Below are 21,000 nucleotides of genomic sequence, written 5' to 3'. Positions count from 1 at the left end.
AAGTAGCATGAAAACATGTCAGCGAAAAACAGTAGAGCTCCCAATGGGATATCTAATCAACTGTAAACTTGGCTGCATTAATTATTTTCTAAATAGCATCAGTTCAGTTCCTTTGTAGGATCTGATGTAAGCTGTCATGCAGCACAGATTTACAGTGAACTGTTGGCTTAAAGATCTCCGAAACAGAAGAAGCCTCTTGTTAAAGATATTTCTGAATTTACAATTTGGTCCTCCACAATGTAACTGTCAGAACTTGGACACTAATTATGGTGTGACCTAGAAAGCAATACTCAAAGAAGAAGAGAGGGTCCTGCATAAAGAATGATACTGGTGAAGTATGTTACACTTTCCTCCTGAGTCAAGCTGTCACCAGTACATGAGATCAATCACATACAGCTATTTCTGTTTACTGTAAGAGATAACATGGTGCTCTTGACCATTCCAGGTAATTAAATTTCTTACAGCATTTTTCTTCCTGCCTTTGATGTTACTGAAACAGACTGCAAACTTTGCTCTGTTGATAGGTAAACATCTCTCTGAACAACCTTGGTTCTCACATAAATATGAGCTGTTCCTGCAATATTAGGACACCAGCTATTGTTTTATAGATTTATCTTCATAGGGCACCTTTCAAGTAAGGGAAGTATTATTCTTGCGAGCACAGTGGGAAGTGAATACCTGTGATGAAAAACTTGCCTGTGGTCCACAGCATTAGGAGGGAAGCTGCTCTGGAAATTTGCCCTTACATGTCGATCATCCACAGACAGAATTCAGCACAACTAATGAGAACTGTTTCAACTCAACTGTACATACTCAAGTCCTTAGTAGAAAACCACCCCTGAAGTTAGTTACATCAACTCACCAGTAAAGGTTTTTGACCTTAATCAGGACCATTAGTGATTTAAGAAAACCCACACGATTCTGTCCCATGGAGAGATGAAGGCATGAGGGCAAAAGGTAACAGATTCACAACACAGAAAATAATTCCACTGTATACCAACTTGATTCTCAGAGAGAACACTTAGACTACTCAGTTTTTTTGCTTTCCTTAAAAAATAATCCACAATTTAGATCTTCATAGTCTGATAAGACAATACTAAACAATTGCTTTTTCATTATTTCTCTGAACTAAGTTACAGTATGTTGAAATATTTATAGGGTGTTTTCATCTTTATATTATACCAATTAATTAATTTTCAAGGGCAGAGATAGTAATGTAAAAAAATGGGTACATATGCATAAAATAAATAAATAAATTCAGTTCAATGCATGTAGTATGGGAACTGTGGAGCTGTTGACAGTACTGATGTGACCTGCTTGGGTAGCCAGCATCAGCCTTCTGAGCCCCAAGGTCCCCTGGAGAGCAGCAGCCTCACACCTGCACACTGATGGAGCAATGTCCCTTCTTGTAGGGAGCCAAACCATGTCAGACCAGCTGGGCTTTCACCTAGCTACCAAGGAGATAAAAATGAGATTGGGAGCTGGCTCCTCTTTTATCTTCAAATACTCTTGCAATTAGTTGAAAGCTTTAAAACCCCTACTTGTGAAGAAGAAGCTAGTATTTTGTGTATTTTGTGTAGTTTCTAAGTTTTTTTAGTTTTGTGTAGTTTCTAAGTTTCTGAATTCTTGTAGTGTAGCATCTTAAAAATAAAATAAGCTCAAGCTCAAACTTAGAAACTCAAGCCCTACTTTTATTTACAGCTTGAACTGCAGAGGGCAGCAAACAAAAAGAAGCTGAGCTGTGAAGTTTCCAAGTTCACTGCTGCCTGGCAGTTCTAGGGAGGACTCTGTTCCTCTGCTACCAAGATCAATACACAGGCAATTGATTTTCCTTGGCTTTCAGATTCAATTTTGCTGATGGAACTTTTTCTATTATCTCCCCTACTAAGAGACTTAAAAAAGATAACTTTGACTTAAAAAACTGATCTCGGTCTCACAATATATCTCCCAAACTGCTTGAACACAGGGTAAAAGCAGTAAGAATGTAAATTCTTTTTTTATAACTAGTCAGTCAAACCAAACAAAGCCATTCACAGGTAATTAGTATTTCCCACTTGCAAGTTCAGCCACCATACTGAAGCCTCTTTGGAACAATGGACTGAGATGTTTGTCAGCTAGTTGGCTTCAGCATTTCATTAGGTTTTTTCCTTTTCCTTTTTTTTTTTTTTTTTTTTTGGTACTTTTAAATAGCTGTTTTAGAAGCAAGTCCTCTTCTAGATTGACTGAGTCCCTCTATACCTTTATAAGAAGATATTTTTAAATGTCCTATCAAAACATACCTATATGTGGAATTCCTGATTTCATTTTAAAACACACTGAGAAATTTTTTCCAGATAACTAAGTGTTCCTCAGATAACTTGGCTAACACTGACCAGAATATTCTGATAAGAAGCTTGAGATGTCAAAGGTGATCAAAGTTCCATACTCTAAAGAAAACCTAGAGTAGTAAAACCAGAAACATCACAAACAATGTATGTACAGCACGGTGCAAGGCCAGTGTATTTCTGTTATCTGAAAAAAACAGGAATTTTTTCTCATTATCTGATCATGAAATCCTTTTGCATATAAGCTCAGTAGAAAATTTGCATGCTGAAGAGTATAAAAACCATAGAACTAAAATTTCACCTGATATTTGTACCTGACCAGCACGTGTGCTTTCATGATTAGACTGAAGTATCTACTAAAAATAAAAGCATCTAATACTTATCCAAACAATGCAAAGTCTTTCTTTACACTAATACCAAGATTGTTGCTTACTTGCTGTACTGAAGAAATTGAGGAGTGTACATGTATGAGGGAAATACTCCACATACATGGTTGAGGATAGTGAGGAAGAAAAATTTCACTTCATATCTATATGAGTAGGATTAAATTATTACATTTCAATCTAATTATTTACTGAAAGTAAATACCCATTTTAGGATACAAATCCATTGTTTAGCTTATATTAGAGGAAAAAAGTGTTTTATTGAACAGCAGACAATGGAGATGGAAACATTCCTCCAAACAATTTAAATACCACCTTACAAAATGGTGACATTTTCTGGGCTTGCTGAAATGAGAAAAAAAGCAGCTGCCACATGATTGTTTGGAAGACTGTTCAATGGCTTAATGTCACTTACTTTTAGTGGCAATCTCAAAGCATCAACCAGCAGCCCCTTCTTTTGCTGACATTTTATACCCTTACAAGTAAAAATTACAGAAGAAAAAACATTAATTTCTTGTTTCATGACAGAAGGCTGCTATGTGATCCTGTGGCTTAAATGACACTTTTCATATCCATAACAAAGACAATAATCTATCCCTAACAAATTTCTCCATTTATGCTTATTACTAGGTCAGTTTTTCACATTTATTATTTCTTACATTCTTTTGATCTACTGAATGAAGACTGATGAATATTTCCCCCTAAATGTTAGTTTTACATTGAATCTCATTTTATTATAGTCTTCTAATTTCTACATTTATCCTAACTGATTCCAATACAGTATTTACATCAGTTATGGGAATGCTGATCTTTAAAAACTCATCTGTCTTGTTCAGTTTCAATGTAGTTGTAAACATTTTTAATCAGTTCTTTTTTTGTTTGTTTGTTTTGGTTTTTTTTTTGTAACATGGCTAAATAAAGCCAAACATCATCTTTACCAACAGCAGAGGTTCCAAACTGATAACTGATAAAATTGCGATAGGTTACTCCAACTATTTTTGTGTCAGTTAATAATGTTACACGAGCATCAGCAGAACTTTCACTTCTTATACATTATATTAATTCATAGAATGGTTTGGGTTGGAAGGGACCTTAAAGTTCATGTAGTTCCAACTCTTGGCCATGGGCAGGGACACCTCCCACCAGACCAGGTTGCTCAAAGCCCCATCCAACCTGGCCTCAAACACTTCCAGAGAGGGAGGAGCCACAACTTCTCTGGGCAACCTGTTCCAGTGTGTCATCACCCTCACAGGAAAAGATTTCTAATGTCTAACCTAAATCTACCCTCTGCCAGTTTAAAGCCATTACCCTGTGTCTCTTGCTACACACCCTTGTAAGAAATCCCTCCCTGGATTTTCTGCAGGCCCCCTGCAGGGACTGGAAGTATCCATAAGATCTTCCTGGAGCCTTCTTCAGGCTGAACAGCTCTGACTCTCTCATCCTGTCTTTATAGGATAGGTGCTATGAGTCATAAATATATTTCTAAGCTTTTAAAATTTATTCCATGAAGAGATGTTTTCTTGTATTCACACCATATAAGTCAAACTTCTAGTCTAAGCTTCAGATAATAAAAGTTGGACCTTGCCCTTGACTGCTGCTGCTCAATAAGAACATGATGAAGGCATTTGCTAAAAATGCAAAATTGTATCTATGATCATATTTACCAGCACCACAATACCTATATGATTTTTTTTCCACGTAACATTAGTAGAAAATATAATTTGTTAGAAGATGAGGTCAGTCTTGCAATATTACTGTAAGTTTCTTATTTTTAACTTGAATCTGATGTTATTCTTTGTCATTGGAAAGGCTGGTAAATTACCTCAGTTTGTACAATACAGGCATAAAAATAAAAAAAGTGCTGAGAACAAATGCCATCACCTTTTAAATAAAATTATTTGCTACATTTAGATGCACAATAAATACTAAATTCCATTTAGTTACATTGATTTACTAGCAGTTTGTCTAGCAATGTCGATTTCTTCTTTAAAAAATGAATCAGTTTTTCAATAATTTAATTTCACACAAAAACTAAGCTTTGTATTTTCTAGCTAATGAAAACTATAATCCTATAAAACCCACTAAAACGCAAGGGAAAGTACTTAGTACAGGTGTCATGCTACTGATAGACTACATATTCTGGAATTCAATTATTTGCTTAATTTATTTTAAATTGATAAAATGAATTAATTAAACAAGAGTGCAATACAGAAGCAAATGATAATCCAGTATTGATTATGTGAACCCCTTCTTTAAAACTGGACTCCCTCAACTATTTCAACCTCCAAGTAAAAGTCCAAGAAAATATTGCTACTGATACTTAAGTGTTATTCTAAAATCAAAAAGTTTGGAAAATGCACAAAGGTAAATTAGAAAGGCTGAATGAATGTGCCCCTCTCCAAATGAAAGCTTGGGTTAATGGTCATTTTGCATGCCTTACACGTAGCTTTATCAGACGTGCTCTACATCTGCAATCATTATTCAGAAAGCAGGAATAAAGACATCTAATTACACATTAATGCATACTCAGTAACCACAGAGTAATTGAGGCTGCAAAGCACCCCCAGAGGTCATATAGTCCAACCTCCTGCTGAAAGCGGGTCTACAGATCAGGTTGCTCGGGGCTGTGTCCAGATGGATTTTGAACACTTCCAGAAATGGACTTATCACACCCTCTCTGGGCAACCTGGACAAATATTTGACCAAAATCTCTTTCAGCATTCAATTAGGCACATCCTGAAAGTGCAAACAGTTTATGCACTAATTAATCAGATATCATATGTGCCATTAATAATACTGAAAATGAGTGCTGGAGATGCATGCCAATTAGACAGAAAAGTTTCTATTAATTCACATTTCCACTCAACATCCACTAGGTTTGCAGAGTGGTGGTTTGATTTCCAGAAGATCTAAGTTCAGCAGTTAAGTCATTAGGAAAGAGCAAAGACAATAGCTACAAAATAGTGTTTGAAGAAGAACATGCAATATTTATCCAAGTAGTTATAATCAGAAGCAAATAATAACAACATGACCTCTCATCAAACCTTTTCAGTGTATGACCCGTTTCACTTCTGTGTCTTACCGGTCTTTCATGTTCAAGGATTGATGACTTTCCTGGCTCATATTCAAAAATGCTTCTTGGTTCAGAACGGAACTTGCGAGTATCTACCTTCCTGTCGGGGGGATCCCAGTCATTTCTAAATAAACAAAGATGAGCAATTGAGTTAGGGATGTCTTGCCTATATGACCACTCACATTTTTGTCACAACTGTTAAAAGCCTTTCCTGACATACTGTGTCAAAATATCATGACATGCCTTGCCAAATTGCAGATCTTCTGTACTTGATTTATGCACTATACTAATATAGGCAAGGACAATAGTTTTTTTTGTCATCACACAATGTGATAGTAGGCTCATATTAGAAAAGCTACACATTTTTCTGAGAAAAAGCCCAAGGAATTATTTTGAAAGACAGTGTGAAAATCTAATAGATGCTCTTCATTCTGATCTGTAATAGAACTGCTCCTGACAGAACAAGAACAATTCGGCAGCTGACTTTGGGACAGGAACTTACCCACCTTCTCTATAATTACAAATTTGCTTTCAATTTAATAGTGCTATGCAAAGAATAAAAAGTAACCCGTAGTACTTTTTTTCCCTAGTAATTTACCATATTAGATTAATAGCTATCTACATATTTTTTGGGGGTAGCTAGCCAGTTACTATCCTGGTGAGAGTTACCTTTCCATGGCAGTTATTTTAGTCAGTAGTCACACTGCATTTGGAAAACTGTAGCTCACACATTTTTAAATTTACCTCTCTGTAAAATGATCTGCCAGTAACTCAAAGAATGGGGGAAAAGAGAGGGAACATTCTATTAGCTATTGCTGCTATTTAAAAAAAGAAGAAAGGGCATATACTGATCAAATTCTATAAGTTCTCTCAGCCTTTCTGATGTGACTTGGCTTGATGTGACTTGACATAATAAGGCACATGTCACAGGCCTTAAAAAAAAAAGAAAAAAATCTATGGAGTATCTTTTGTTTACAGTGTTTGTGAGCACTGGGACCCTGACACCTCTATTTATAGAATGCCCTACATTTCAAGTGAAATAGTTCTACATGGTTTTATTGTTAATTTTCACTGAGGAAAAAATCATTTCAGAGCAGAAAAGGTGGCATTTTTTGAGAATGAAGAGGAAAATGGAAGCATTCTGCTAAAGTGGCTTTATTCTTCAAGTCACTGGGGAAAAAAGCATGAGATTCACACTCACTCAGTTCACTTAATTTACAACATTTACCCTGTAATCCTTTGTGGACTATGTTAATGCAAACTGTATCTTTCCTCCTAGCTTTAAAACTGTGATACATGTGGACCTAAGCTTCTTATGTGAGATTTTAAATACTTAGGCTTTATGGGCAATTAAAAAAAGAATCTCCCAATGGCAGAAAAAGATTGACAAGTTATAGCTGTCAGCATCAAGCAAAGCATAACTAACATGTTTGGCACACCCTAAGCTGGCCTGGAAAACACAGATTTCCCTGTTTGTCCTGTCATGCAGGAGATTAAAAGGAGAGCCTAAACATCCAAACTCAGCTTTGAAGCAGTTATCTTCAAGCTTGAGAAATGGAACTGTACCAGGCCTCAGTTTCTGTGACCAAGGCAATTTGGCCTATAGCACAGGATGATGATTCATATAACTTCAGAGATCAAAGTTAAACAGATCCACATTTTCATGCCTTGCTAACAAAATCTATACTTCCCCATGACTCACTAACAAAATTCAAACCTCATGGACTTTGGAAGGATGCCCAACTCTAACCCCGAGCATTTCTCTTGACAACCCGCCCTCAGCAACAGGAGTAGCCAGAATCAGTAACCATCCAGAAATCTCGTTTTCCTCTGCTGGATTACCTTTTGAATTGCCACTACCTACAAATTTTTCAAAAAGCTGTTGCTGTTAGTAGTCTTTGTTTCATCATAATTTCTGCAAGATGCAAATTATTTAGAAGTGCTTAATATAATCCAATTTTTAAATACAAAAAATGTTTACAATGCCCCAGCTGAAAAATCAGGCAAGTTTTGGGTTGTTTTCTTTTCTTTTTTTTTCTGAGTGTAACCAAGAGGTGGGCTTGTGGCCAGAAATGGAACAAAAAATGAGCCTCTGAAGATTTTCATATGTAAAAGATAAGCATAGAAACACATATAGATAAAAATGCTTAATAACCTAATATTATATTAACATGTAGTATTCACAAATGTAGACACTAAAGAAAAAGCTTTTTCTTGAGCTAGTAACTACAGTTATGCTGAAGAGTCTATACAGTTTGTGCCTGGGGCACTTGGAATTTTTTTTATCAAAAGGAGAGCATTTTATTTCCTGAGTTATTATGTACTATCATTTTCCAGATTGACCTCTGACCACAGGTTTTTTTTCCAGCAAGTTTGAAGCTGGAAAACCTAAAGAAAACTGAAATGACTCTTTAATCTGTGAACACCTTATTGCTCTAAAAAAATGGAAAGAGAGATTTAAAATTAAGGATATAAAGTATTTCTAAACTCTGGGGAAATGTGGGCTGACTGCTACAATCTTACAGTTGTACTCTTCCTTCAATTTACAACATCATTTAGATCCTTTCTCTTTGCTACTGAAAACCATAAATGTTTTTTTTCTCACTCAGAGACTATTTAAGACAGCTGCTAAAGCACAGATTGTTCTGAAACACAACAAGCAGGACAATCCTGATAATTAAAATACAAATCTTAAATGCTCATGGTGTTATCACTTGTAGGAATAAGCACTTCTTTAGCATATTAAAAAAACAAACAGGACTATGCATGATGACCACACTACTGATATAGATTACCCCTCATCACCTGACTGCATCTTGAATAAGACCCTTGAAGTAATATTATTCTACAGTTGTTATTTTATCCTTTATGATATCCTGTGATCAGATTACTGGACATACCAAGAACACTTTTTGAAAACATCCTAACTTACTTTTCTGGTGTAGACCTTTGCCTCAGACGATGTGGTGGTACTGGAGGTGGCACGTGTGGAGGTGGTAAAGGGGATGAGACCTTAAAGGCATCGGAGCTGCTGTCAGAAGCACTTTTGGACAATGGTCTGTATGTCTGTGTCTTTGCAGCTGGGTGTGCCTGAGCAGAGAAGGATGGACTGTAGCTACCTAATATAAAACAAGCCCAGAAACAGTTGCAGTGTGAGAAGGAGTTTTGATAAAACACAACACGGAATGCTGCAAGAACCCACAGGCACTCAACAAAGCTGCAAGGTTACAAAAATGTATAAATGCATTTTTAAAAGTACATTGCTGTACACTATGCGGTTCATCAGAATACTTTTTTAATTTTTCTGTATAAAGCTACGAACACAGAGATAAAGAGCAGTATAGTTAAAATTAATGTTTGATCTGGAAGAGTGAGAAGTTAATGGTTCTGTGTTAATCAAAGCCTCTCCATTAGTTGTTCCATGTTCAGAAGGAAGAGAAGGGCCAGGAAATGCACAATTTTTTAAATTGTCTTAACAGCTATTGTTAGTCCAGGACAACTAGTCATCAGCATATACCGAGGAAGATCACAGGAGTCTGCACAGATCTCAAACAACTGATCCAGAACAAATGCTCTCAACAGTACATAAAAAAGAAGTATGAGAGACTGCAAAGACACTGAAATGGAAGAAATTTGGATGGTATTTTTGCACAAGGCACTATGGGGTATTTTTTGTGCACACAGTCTTACACACTTTCATTTTTTCTCTTTTAAATAATTTTACCACATGATTGTGATCTTCAGAAAGACACAACTGTTATGTATCTGTGAGATTAATGTCTGCAGATAAATAATTTAAACATCAGTGCCTATAGCAAAAATGAACCAGATCATAAAACAGTCATCTTTACTTGGCACTCTTACTGCATGTACAAAAAAGCTGTTGTCAATACAACATTTCTGTCTTCCCATCTATGTAATTAGTGTTTGTACTTTCACACAGAAGTTCCCTTTTCATTTTGATAAGGAAAGGCCACGTTACTTACAATCACTAGTGAAAATAAATGCAACGTAATCAGAAACTACAGTATTACAATGGATCCCATCTGCAGTAAAAGGCCCACAGCTGTGATTCATTATGGTGGTAAGAATGAAACCAAAATTAAACTTTGTTTCATTTGGGAAAAAAGGCATGAAAAAACACCAACTGAGATCAAACGAGACAGTAAAAAGTGCTTATGTTAGTGTTATAAAAGCAAGGGTGAATAGTTAAACACGTCTTTTACTTGCTGACATGAACAAAAAGAATAATGTTGAAGTGAGGGAATAATTCCTACCCGTACTGTATGCATATGCAGTATTATACATGTCTGGGTCGTCATCTACAAAAAGAAATATCTATGTTACAGTATTGCAGCAGGTGTCAGTTTATCACAGCAATGAAGCTTTGCTTTTGCAAATAGAAACGATTGGTGGGCAATAAACTGCTGTATTTCTTTTCCTCATCTCACCTGTGTTTTCTGGACTCTTTTCCCATTACACTTACCACAGGCTGTTTTAACAATCTTATTGGTAAAATGCTATCTCCCTGTCCTGTCACTGCAGCAGATAGTGTTCTAGGCTAAAGTTTCCATAGCCTCAAACACTGCTACATCACTCAAAGACCCCATGGTGTCAGTCTTTATGGGTGGCCACATGTCACCCATACTGTGTACTTACTGGTTAGCACTAATTTGCAAATTAAAGCTTTTTATCTGTTCTTCTCCCTTCCACAATCCAAATTTCTTTCTTTTTGTCAGGTCTCCTCTACTAGAGACTGTTAAGTAGTTGTTCCTATCACAGAAAGTAATCTCAAATATCTAGTATGTGACTAGTGCTCAAAATAAATACTGTAAGGCAACATTTCCCTGCTTACATTTTTTACTCTCCCAAGACCATAATGTGTATGTATGCCCATACCAAATACAATTTCTACTTCAGGCCAATGAAGTCTCTTTCCTTCAGGAGCTGTAATAAACATAATTTCCATTTATAGTTTCTTGACATCCTTGGTGATAATCATGATAAAGGATGCTAATTCTAAAGCTGGTAATGTTGCCAAAGCTCCACTTCAGCAAAACAAATAAGACATTCTATGAAATAAAATAAAATTCAGACAGAAAATGTGGAAGAGCCAGATTACTAGTTCATGCTGCTCTAATACATGAGCTCTCCAAGAGAAAATTGATATGGTAGGAGATTTACAGTTTCTCATCCCTGGACAAACTGGAGATGAGGATCACTCCACTGAGCTCCCCAGAATCATACTGGTTGGACATCTATTGTAATAATTTAAAATTCTATTTAGTTTTGGGTTTATCTTATTACCATTTCATTTTTCAGCCTTCAGGACAAGAAGATCTCTCTCTCAAGTAAAGTCTGTCATCTAATATACTCATTTGATTTGGTTCATTATCTGCCACTTGGTGAACAATTGTATTTTCACATAACAGACAATCAAAATGCAGAAAAGTGTATTTTCTATTAAAACTGAGAACCACCCAGCCAAGACAAAAGCATACTTACCAGGCTTATGAACCATATGGATCTGCTTGAACATTGTCTTGTACCAATCTTTTGGCCTGTCCACTGTCTAAATAAAACACAATTAACAATTACTAAACAAATTAAAATTCCTGTGTATAACGATCTGATCAGTCATTTAATGTTATTCTAGACACACAGTCTGTTATGTTTTGTCCCTAATTTAATAAAATAATTTTGATACCATCTATTTCAAACGGTGTATTTATGCTTTTCACCTAGGAATACCTGCAACGGGTTCTGGAAGACATTCATGACAGTCAGTTTTGGACTCTGATCTTGGAAAGTACAATGTTTAGGAACACAGGTTTTTTTTAGTGTCCAATACTTGACAATAATGTTGTCAGTGGTGTTGTCAAGAATGCTAGATACTTTACAGGAAAATACAAACACCTTAGAGATTATAGATGTATAAGAACAGTTTGCTTTGAATTCCTTGTAATTTTCAACTTAGATTACCTTCAAAATGTAATCATTAAATAATACAGAAAGACTTCAGAATACTATTGAGAAAAGTGTTAAGACAATACTATATTTAATACTTCATGTTTGGATTGTAAAGAGATAGTATTTCCTTTTATAAATTTCAAATTCCCTTTCCAGGAAACTTAATTTTAACTTATTTTTCTATTTGGAGAAGCGTGAATACAAGGTACCTTTAAATAAAAAACCACTGAATTATACTTAGCCTTACAATGTACACTTAACAATCACAATGTTCCCAAGCTCTCCTCATATCAATGTTTGCTGAAATTTTGATTTAAGAAAGGATGATAATATTTCAAAAAAGGAGTTAACACAAAGGCAAATGTTTTTTCAGTCATGTAATTCTTAGGTCCTAAAATTGTACTTGTTCCACAGCACTCAGAAAAGCAAAATGATTTGCAAACCCCATGTTGCATAGGGCAATTAAAAAAACCCCAAACCTTTTGACATGTATAATCTGATACTGAAGCTGCAATCAGTCTGCCCATTCCTGTTTACCACGAAAAGTGAAATCTGACAAAACACTTCCCTACTGACAAAGCACTTCTCTACGAAATAATCACCAGAGAGGTGTGTGCTCACCTTGCTTCATGACATTTTTAGTTATTCACGCTTTCTTACTGAATGTTTGTTGCAGTTGCTGGGCATAATGAATCTGTTTTGTTAACAATATTGAGCTCTTACTATTAGGGACTAAGCAGAAAATGCTCCTGTGTTTTCAGGAACCAGTGAATTCTCATAAAATAGCTCCTAAATTACATTGAAAAAAATTAAATTGTTTTAAAGTTGAACTAACTATCAGCTGAAGAACTCGGGGATCTGCTGGGCAAGAAAGAAATTTAAGCAGCAGGTTATACTTTTTACCCAGATGTGGTTGCAAGAGATGCAGGGCATACAGTTTTGTATTAAGATCAGGTCCCTTCCCATACCTACCAATATTCCTGCCTTCTACCCAAGCAAAGATATTCAGAAGCAGGTTTGGATCATTTGAACATTGTTTCCCCAAAGGTGGTAAACATCTATACTAGTAGAACTCAGGTAGGAACAATTTAGCTGCATTTGAAACAAGTATGCTGTAGGTGCTCCAAAATCCTGTAAATTCAGAAGTTAACAATGAATTCCAGAAAGTCTGAGGGAATTCATGCCAATGGGAATAACCTCAATTTCCCACAGCTCTACAAACCTGCAATGGTGCCATGATGCTGCAACTCCCTTTCTGATTGCATTAGGCCAAGAAGTGTTTTCCAAGACTCACTGAGCTCAACTCAGTGATAGGTGAATAGATTGGAAATAGAGTGTATATATTACTGCTCTAGCTCTGCCATTTGCAAGGGACAAATAGGCATAGATGCTCCAATGATGGATGCTTCAGATCAACAGAAGTTTTCCACACAGAGATCAGATATGGAGAGCCTCCCACATGACCAGAGAAGGTGGTCTCCCAAGATCTTTCTGGAATTTTGAATGTTTCTGTCTCATCATAGACCCCTCAACCCTCACCCTGAGGCTTAAAACCTCAGCCATTTATTTGGCTTTATATTATAGACTAGATAGGATTAGTTAAGGAATAGAATAAATTAATCTTTAAATACATATTCTCAATTTGTATTCACTGAGCCCACATACCATATTTTGTTTGAGGAATTAGAAGTATTTACAATGCACCAAACCATTCAGATGCCATCCTGCTTTGCATGTATTACACTAGCTGCAATTACATTTTGGAACCTGGTATCATCATAAGGGAATGATCAGCCACACAATGTGAAGAGGACATAAGAAACACCTGCAGTTGGTACTTAGGAGAGTCCATAATTATTGTAGTATTCTAATAATCCATCAGAAAGCATGCAATTAAAGGAGGCAGTTCTGGCTTTCAGTGAAAAGCTTGGGTGAAATATATTTCTATTATAAATATTACCTCAATAAGTATGGAAGAGAAATCTGGTGGGACTTGATTTTTTGTTTCTCATTCTTAGTCAACAGAGGCCTTTTCAGTCTAAAGATTAATGTTGATAGTCATGAAGCAATCACTTTGGATAGTCTAAAATAGTGCAGCTTTGGACAGAGAGGGTTTGCAGGAGTTGAAAGCAAAGAGAACATCAGCCCGCTTTGCTTGGCTAACAGATGTCACAAACCATGTTCTGAGAGTAAAGACAGACTTTGAGGAAGTAACTACAGCTTGAAAAACCTCCCTACTCATGAAAAGTATTCCAAATTTGGAATAGATACTCCCAGCTTCTTATGTACAGACTTACCTTTGAGGAGGAGAATGTTTCAGAACACAGTGTGTTACCTACCACCTATGAATCTGCATTTACTGCTATTTTTGACAGCCTTTTGCTATTTTCATAAAGATGCTGGAACAAGAAATGTTTAAGCTTTGCATGCAGTGACATGGTCAACTAATTTGAAAACTATTTTTCTGTCCAGATGGAATGAGGCTGAACTTTCTGGGAGAAGATGCCTGTTTGCATTGCTCGTGGACTCTGGAGAAAGAGTGAGTGCTCTATCCTTCCTTATACTGTTCATGAGAAATGCAATTACAGCACTTTTGCATGTTTCTGCATAGTACTGAACTTCTGAGAGGTGTCATGGAGTAGTAAAGACTTGAGTCTTTTCCTGACACCTGTATCACCTTTGTTCTTACACTACTGGGATACATGAGGCTTAAATATACTCGTGCACATTTAAAATGCAATCTCAGATCAAGATCTGGAAAAAAAATCTCACTCAGAGCTAATTCCCAAAGGAAGCAGAGTAAGGATACAAAGTGGCACAGGAGACACTCAAGCACACATGCTGAAATAATCTTTAAACTCGTATCTGATTATGAGAAACATTTCTATAATACTAAATTTATGGGCTATGTAATGCATTGAAATTGAAATATAACAAAAAACAGAGCAAATCCAGCTGAATAATATCCTATTTCGAATTACATTATGTTTTTAGAATAAAATCTGAGAGACTAAGATCATACAATCAGAAAGTTAAATATAGGCTGGCACATTGCCAACTCTATAAACTTCAGGGAAATTTTTGCTATAATCTTATATAAATGATAGGCACCTTATTATACCAATCTGCTATTAAAGAAAAGAAACAAAAAATAATAAGTGCGTCCTATTAAAGAATAGGGACATATTTTAGTAAAAAGTGGGTAGGAAGCTAGAGCATTCTTGCAAAGAAGCTTTTAATAATTTTTAAAGGATTCTGATCATATTACTTTTTTATGTCAAAAATAAAGCAAGAAATGCCAGAGTTTCCCTCCCCCTTCTTATAAAAATTGTCCCCATCTTACCTCTTATTCTGAATTTTTCCCATTGCTTTCTCCATCAAATCCTGATTTTCCCCCCTAATTTTCCGATCCATTGAAGCAGTTCTCGGCAATACCACATAGCCCCACATGTCAGTATTGGCAGAGAGCAATACATCCAACAGCTGCTACACCTCATCCTTGCACCTCACACAGACTTCACCTGCAAGGGCTCTGCTGCTTTCATCCTGGCTCCCACTCTTCTTATTCTTTCTCAGGCTAGCACAGCACTTCTCTTCCAGCTGGGAAGGCCAATAAGTGCTCCCTTTAGAGACCTAGTGCAGCTGCCACTGTGCTCTCTGGAGCAGCCAGAAGAGGCTGCCCTGACAGCAGAGTGGAAAGAATGCTTCAGCATCATGAAAACAAAACTCTTCAGTCTGACATCCTGGGACCGCTCATCAGTGTCCAGTGGCAGATGATCAAGATTGGGATTGTCACAGTGGAAGGGCTTCCACGCTCCTCACTTACATGTCACTCAAGGGCACAGTGGTTATATGCTGCACTTCTGGGGAAAAGCTAGTCACTTGGATTTTTATCAGAGCAAGCCTATTCATTTCTACACTACCCTGGTGACATGAGGACCATTGCCTCAAAAAATGCAGAAGTGTGAGATTTTTATATATACATGCACATAGGTATGTGAGCATGTTTGCAGTCAATCATATATATAGCATGTATAAACTTTATTTTCAAAATAACAAACCAAATGCAATTACTGCATATCTCCAAAAGGTAAGAACTAAAAGAGAAGCAAGAAAGAGACGCAAAGTTTTGGCTGCTTCTAATTAAAACTAGAAACACGAGGTCGCCCAATTATGCTCCCATCAGCAATCTCCTTTTCTGTCAACACACAATATTATATTCATGAGCTTGCTGATTACGCACACTGTATTCCACATTATATAAGACTAGAAGAATGTGAAAAACCTATTACTGACAATCAATTCATTGTGTGAGTTCATACACAGATTCCCCAGAATTTCCTACCGTTCTAATTGCTGTAGGGATTCCAGATTCATCTACCGGGCCAATCCCTGCATAATGTGGAGCTTTAATGACTGTAATTTTTTTTTCTTCTTCTGAGGATCTACAGATTGGTATTGTACTGGTGGTGGTGGTGCTGCCAACAGTCTGAACATGCTGTGAGTATGTCTCTGTGGACTCTGTAAAGATAACATGACAGAATATTTTATAAGGATACAATAATCACACTTGGCAGTTACAACATGCTTCCCCAGCTCACTATGCTGTACAAAGGCTGAAAACAATCTTAACCACATACATGCACAACATTTTTTAAAAAAATCATCTTTTGGACCAGAACAGGTGAGGCTTTGCCGTAGTTAATGTTACATTAAAAGAATTATAAACCTAGTGTAAGAAGCAGACAGGCTATTCAACTCAGATCTCCTTAAATTAGAGGTACTTTTTCACAGTTGTAGACAAAAACAAATTAAAAAACCCAGCAAAATCTATTGAGAAAAAGCAGCCTTTTTCCTATAAATCAATCCCTTGCACCTCTCCTAGGCATTCCTTGACACTAGTGATTTCAAAACTTCTCCCCTCTCATCAGGTCTAGCAAACTATAGAAAAGTGCTGCTATATAAGCCCAGCAACAGAGACTTACGTGATATATGCTTAGAAATATCAAGTTCTGATGCATGAATATTTTTTAAAAATCAAATTTTTACAATTTTTCAAATTTTTTTCATGCCTTAAAGTGATGTATAAATAATATAACTTGGCATCTGTAGAGCAATCTGATAATCTACCTACAGTACTTCAGGTGAACTGTGCAGGCTGCTACCGGTTTGTGGCAATTTGCAATATTTCTGCCCCTTTCCACCAAATATTCCTTTATAGCTAATGAAATTATTATGTCATTATTACTATGTCCCTTTAAAACTGAGTCATCTATTTAATGAAAAACACCTCACTGCTAGGATGTGTCATGTAAAAATTTGTACTGCTACAGATTATGTGCTTCTTTACTATAGGCAGGAAGAAAAAACCCTACTCCTTCAGTCAGCATTTTTCAGTAATTTAGTGAGTTGCTATGACAAAGACCCTTTTCTTTGCAGGTACAGTGCTTGTGAGATATTTCGACCACAGGATAAATTAATATAAGGAGCCAAAAAAAAAAATAAAAATCTGGGACTACTGGTGAAGACTACAATTGCCTTTTGTGTGGTATTAACATCCACTGATTCTTCTGAAGCCAAATACTTGAACTGTAACATGAATCAGCAGCTTGGGTGATGGAAAGCTCTAATTTTAATTTGAATATTTCTGCTAACTCCTACTGCAGAGAGCTAGATTTGGCATGGTTGTTTACTCAAGTTTGAAATCCTGTAAATATTCCAGTGCTACACATATATGGTGAGGGGCAATGCTGCATGGCAAAAGTGTAACTGTTTGGGCCTTTTTCCCAAAATGCATGATGCTAAATTTAGAAAACATTTTGGATTTGATCCTTCATTCTTCATAGGCCTCAAACAGAGGCTATCAGAGGGATTTTTATATGAGGAAGGAGAATTAAATCAGGTTGTTCTTGTGGAACACAGAACTTCAGCATTATACCTGAGTAAAAGTCGTGGGAAAACACTTATTTCAGGTATACCCCAAATAGAATCTATAGGCATTTACATCCAGCAAACTGGAAACAATCAAAGAATCTAGAATTCTGGGATGTGGCAAAACCCATGTATCCAGGTTTTGTACTTATGACTATGACAGGGAGAGCAGCACTTGACCAAGCCATAAGACTCAGAGCAAGAACTGTCACCTAGTTTCCCACATGCACAACAAAAAAGTAAACTTTAGGATCACATTCAACTTATTTAGCATATTTTTCTTTAGCAACATTTTCTTATCTAAATATACAACATACTGGTAGAAAAAGCAGTAAGCAAATGACTAATCTGACAAAATTGGATTATACTACCAAAGCTCTTTTCTAAGACTAGTTAAGTGTTTAAAAAAAAAATTAAGACTGCCCTAAAATATATATATATATATATATATTAACAAATTATAGATTGACATGGGTTTATGTGTTTAAAAGCCCACAGCCCCACCCTTTGTTGGCAGTATTTCTACTTAAGATTAAGAAGTTGTGGTGTACATGTACCAAGGTACAATGTTGGACCTTGGTTTCTTAAAGAAGGCAAAACCTGAAAGGGCTGAACAGGTTGAGCTATTTCAATAAATGCTCTTTCCTTGGCACAGACAGTAGAATGGTGGCAAGAAGTCACTCTCACACACATAGTAATAATACTTGGTAGTAACTTCAGTTCAGGATCACTACTGTAGCTACACAATAAATGCTTTTTTTTTTTTTTTTGCATTTCATTTCCAAGGTAGATGGAGAGACCATACCTTCACTATGGATCTGAAGCATTCTGCAAGTGTTTGCAATCTTTGCCACACAAACTGGAATATGTTGTGTAATTTATAAAGCAAATATTCTATGTGAGGCTTACCCATCATTCTGCCATGCTGCATGATAACTACGTTGGAATTGAGCGAAGCTGGTGGAGGGTAAGCTGAAGAAGGAGAAAAAGGCCTTTGAAAGTGACTCACTGGGCTGGCAGCAGTGCCAGAGTTCCCATTCACTGTGATCTGAGCCTGAGAGAAACAAAACAATACCCCATTAAACCAGACACAAAGCCCTTCGACTGCCATCCCAAACACAGAGCGAGGCAAGACTGTCAGCCACGCAACAATTACCAGTTGTCAGGTACCCAGCCATAATGCCATCTGCAGTCACTGAAACACAAAGCAAGGAGAGCAGAACATGTTCTGTATCTACCTTGTACCACCCCTCTTCTCTCCTGGTATGTGCTGTGTGAAGCATGCTGAAGGCATAGGAAGGTGACAAAGACCATGGTCAAGGCAATGGTGAAGACAAGGTCTGCAGAGGTTTGGCAGCAATATAAAATGAAGATGGCTGTAAAAGTTCCTCTCAGAGTTTGATAGAGGCTTCCTGCTACAGATCAGTTGCTCCAAGAGACATATTCCTTTAACAGCCCTGCTCAAGCCCTGTTGGTATTAATGGGAGGTTCTGTGCAGACTGAAGGGAAAAGTCTCATTAAGACCAGCTATAGAGAGTGAGCCAAAGCCTCTTTAAAAAAATGGAAGCCATCTGGAGTGACTATGGGATGCTGATATGTAATCTATCAGAATAAAAATAAACAGCACCAATAAAAAAACACAGCCCACAACCACAAAACAACAGAACAAAACTGAATAAATAAAATGGGAATGCTAAGTAAACTGGCAGTATAGCAGCATCATAAGACATTCAGGCTTTAGTCATGAGAGGCACTTGTGAAACAATCTGCTTCCCTGCCCCCAGGTTTAGAATGCCCATATCTGTGCTGTAGTGCTTTAATGGGGAATATTGCAAGGATCAAAACAAAGAGATTCAGAAAGCATTGAATGAAATGAAAGAGTAGTGAACATTTCAGCAGAAATGTGAGGGTAGCTCTCTGTAACATTTCTTTTAATGCAGAACACTGCTTTAAATGTGAACAAAACTAGAAGTGCTATCAAATTTTGCTCAATTTTTTAAAACAAAAGAGAAAAACTAGAATGTGCTCTAAATGAGACTATCAGAAGCAGAAAAGCATAACTAAAAACACATATTAAGAGGTATATAGTTTTACATTTAGAATCAAAATGGTTCATGACCTCTTCTACACATATGTATTTTGGAGCTTACTGATTTGTTTTGACATTTTTAACATCCTGGTCTCCAATAGCTAAAAGAGCAAACCCAAAATCTAGCTCCTAAACAGACATCAGATGGATGAATTCCACCTAGATGAATTCAGGGGCTTCTCATTTTAAGGATGCCTGTTCTGAGAACTGAGCTGAAAAGTTTGTGTTGCAGTCATGTCACCATTAACATTTTTGTGTTTAAATGATTCCTCTCTTAATAAAGTCAGGATTCAAAATATAAACTAAGGTGGCTTTTCTCACATCATCCACCACTCCAAAAGAATTTGGAGCTGTAAAAGTACAAAAGCCACATGAGCTCAAAGATAGCATTTCAAGACGTATGAAGCTGTGTTTTCAGATGGGGTTTCTGGCTGAGGCCAGCCATCTCAGCCTTCAGGGGTTCACCCATTCTCCTTTACTGCAGATTATCTTTTTGGTAAAGCTTAGTTCCAGGGAAGGCAGGGAGCAGCTATGTCCAGTACCTTAAACTTTCTTACTTGTTTACAATGGCTTTTATTTCTCTGAAGAGAAGAGCAGAACTAGTATAGCTTCTTAGTAGTCTGGAAAGCTACTCCTATGAACTTCTTTAGTAAAAAATAAAAATAAAATAAAATAAAAAAAAAAAAAATTCCTGTTATGGTCTTTACCAAATATCTGGGTTAGACAGTAAGGCTCTTACACTAAATAATACACAACATTGTGAAAACCAGATCCACCTATGTCGCTGATGGTCATGAGTTATAAACGTATGTGTGGCATGTCTATTTATGTCATTTTTAGGTTTGGTTCTAAAGTTTTTAGAGAAGACCTCAGATCAGCTGTAACTTCTTAGTTCCTAATGACCTCCTCAGTTTTCATGCAGGTGGTTATTTAATTTGTCTTACTCAGGTTTTATATGGAAGTGAAATCTTTAAGATGCCTATTTGTGAATTATACCTCTTACATTCCTTGGTAATCTCCTTTGTGGGAAAATGATGCAGAAAATAATTATTTCATTAAAATCCACATATTTCCCACTTTACAGGGAAGATAATCCTCATCTCTTTCATGCTGCTCATTTCCCTAGGTTCTCTCATTTATTTTTTGCTCCAGTATGCTTTATCTGTACCCCACTGCTAGCAGAGCCACCCACTTCTGCTGATCAGTCCTATAAAGAATCTTCTGAGGTAC

The 21,000-nt window shown here is 36.6% G+C and overlaps 1 protein-coding gene across 5 annotated transcripts in view; it reads right to left on the bottom strand.

The window, feature by feature from the left end:
• Positions 1–21,000, bottom strand: part of SORBS2 (sorbin and SH3 domain containing 2) — a 158,080-nt gene that overhangs the window by 37,021 nt on the left and 100,059 nt on the right. For 4 of the 5 annotated variants that reach the window (XM_030449642.1, XM_030449643.1, XM_030449644.1 and 1 more), the window contains 6 exons: positions 18,591–18,735; positions 16,096–16,271; positions 11,286–11,352; positions 10,058–10,102; positions 8,713–8,899; positions 5,790–5,904 (listed from right to left, as the gene is read on the bottom strand). In XM_030449642.1, the coding sequence (XP_030305502.1) occupies positions 5,790–5,904; positions 8,713–8,899; positions 10,058–10,102; positions 11,286–11,352; positions 16,096–16,271; positions 18,591–18,735 (735 nt within the window). Of the gene's footprint in view, positions 1–5,789; positions 5,905–8,712; positions 8,900–10,057; positions 10,103–11,285; positions 11,353–15,271; positions 15,380–16,095; positions 16,272–18,590; positions 18,736–21,000 lie in introns of those variants that run through there. The other variant, XM_008491854.2, reaches the window with a different exon arrangement.

This window comes from Calypte anna, chromosome 4A (assembly GCF_003957555.1).
Source record: "Calypte anna isolate BGI_N300 chromosome 4A, bCalAnn1_v1.p, whole genome shotgun sequence".
Taxonomy (NCBI): domain Eukaryota; kingdom Metazoa; phylum Chordata; class Aves; order Apodiformes; family Trochilidae; genus Calypte; species Calypte anna.
This window is presented reverse-complemented; position numbering and strand designations above follow the sequence as displayed.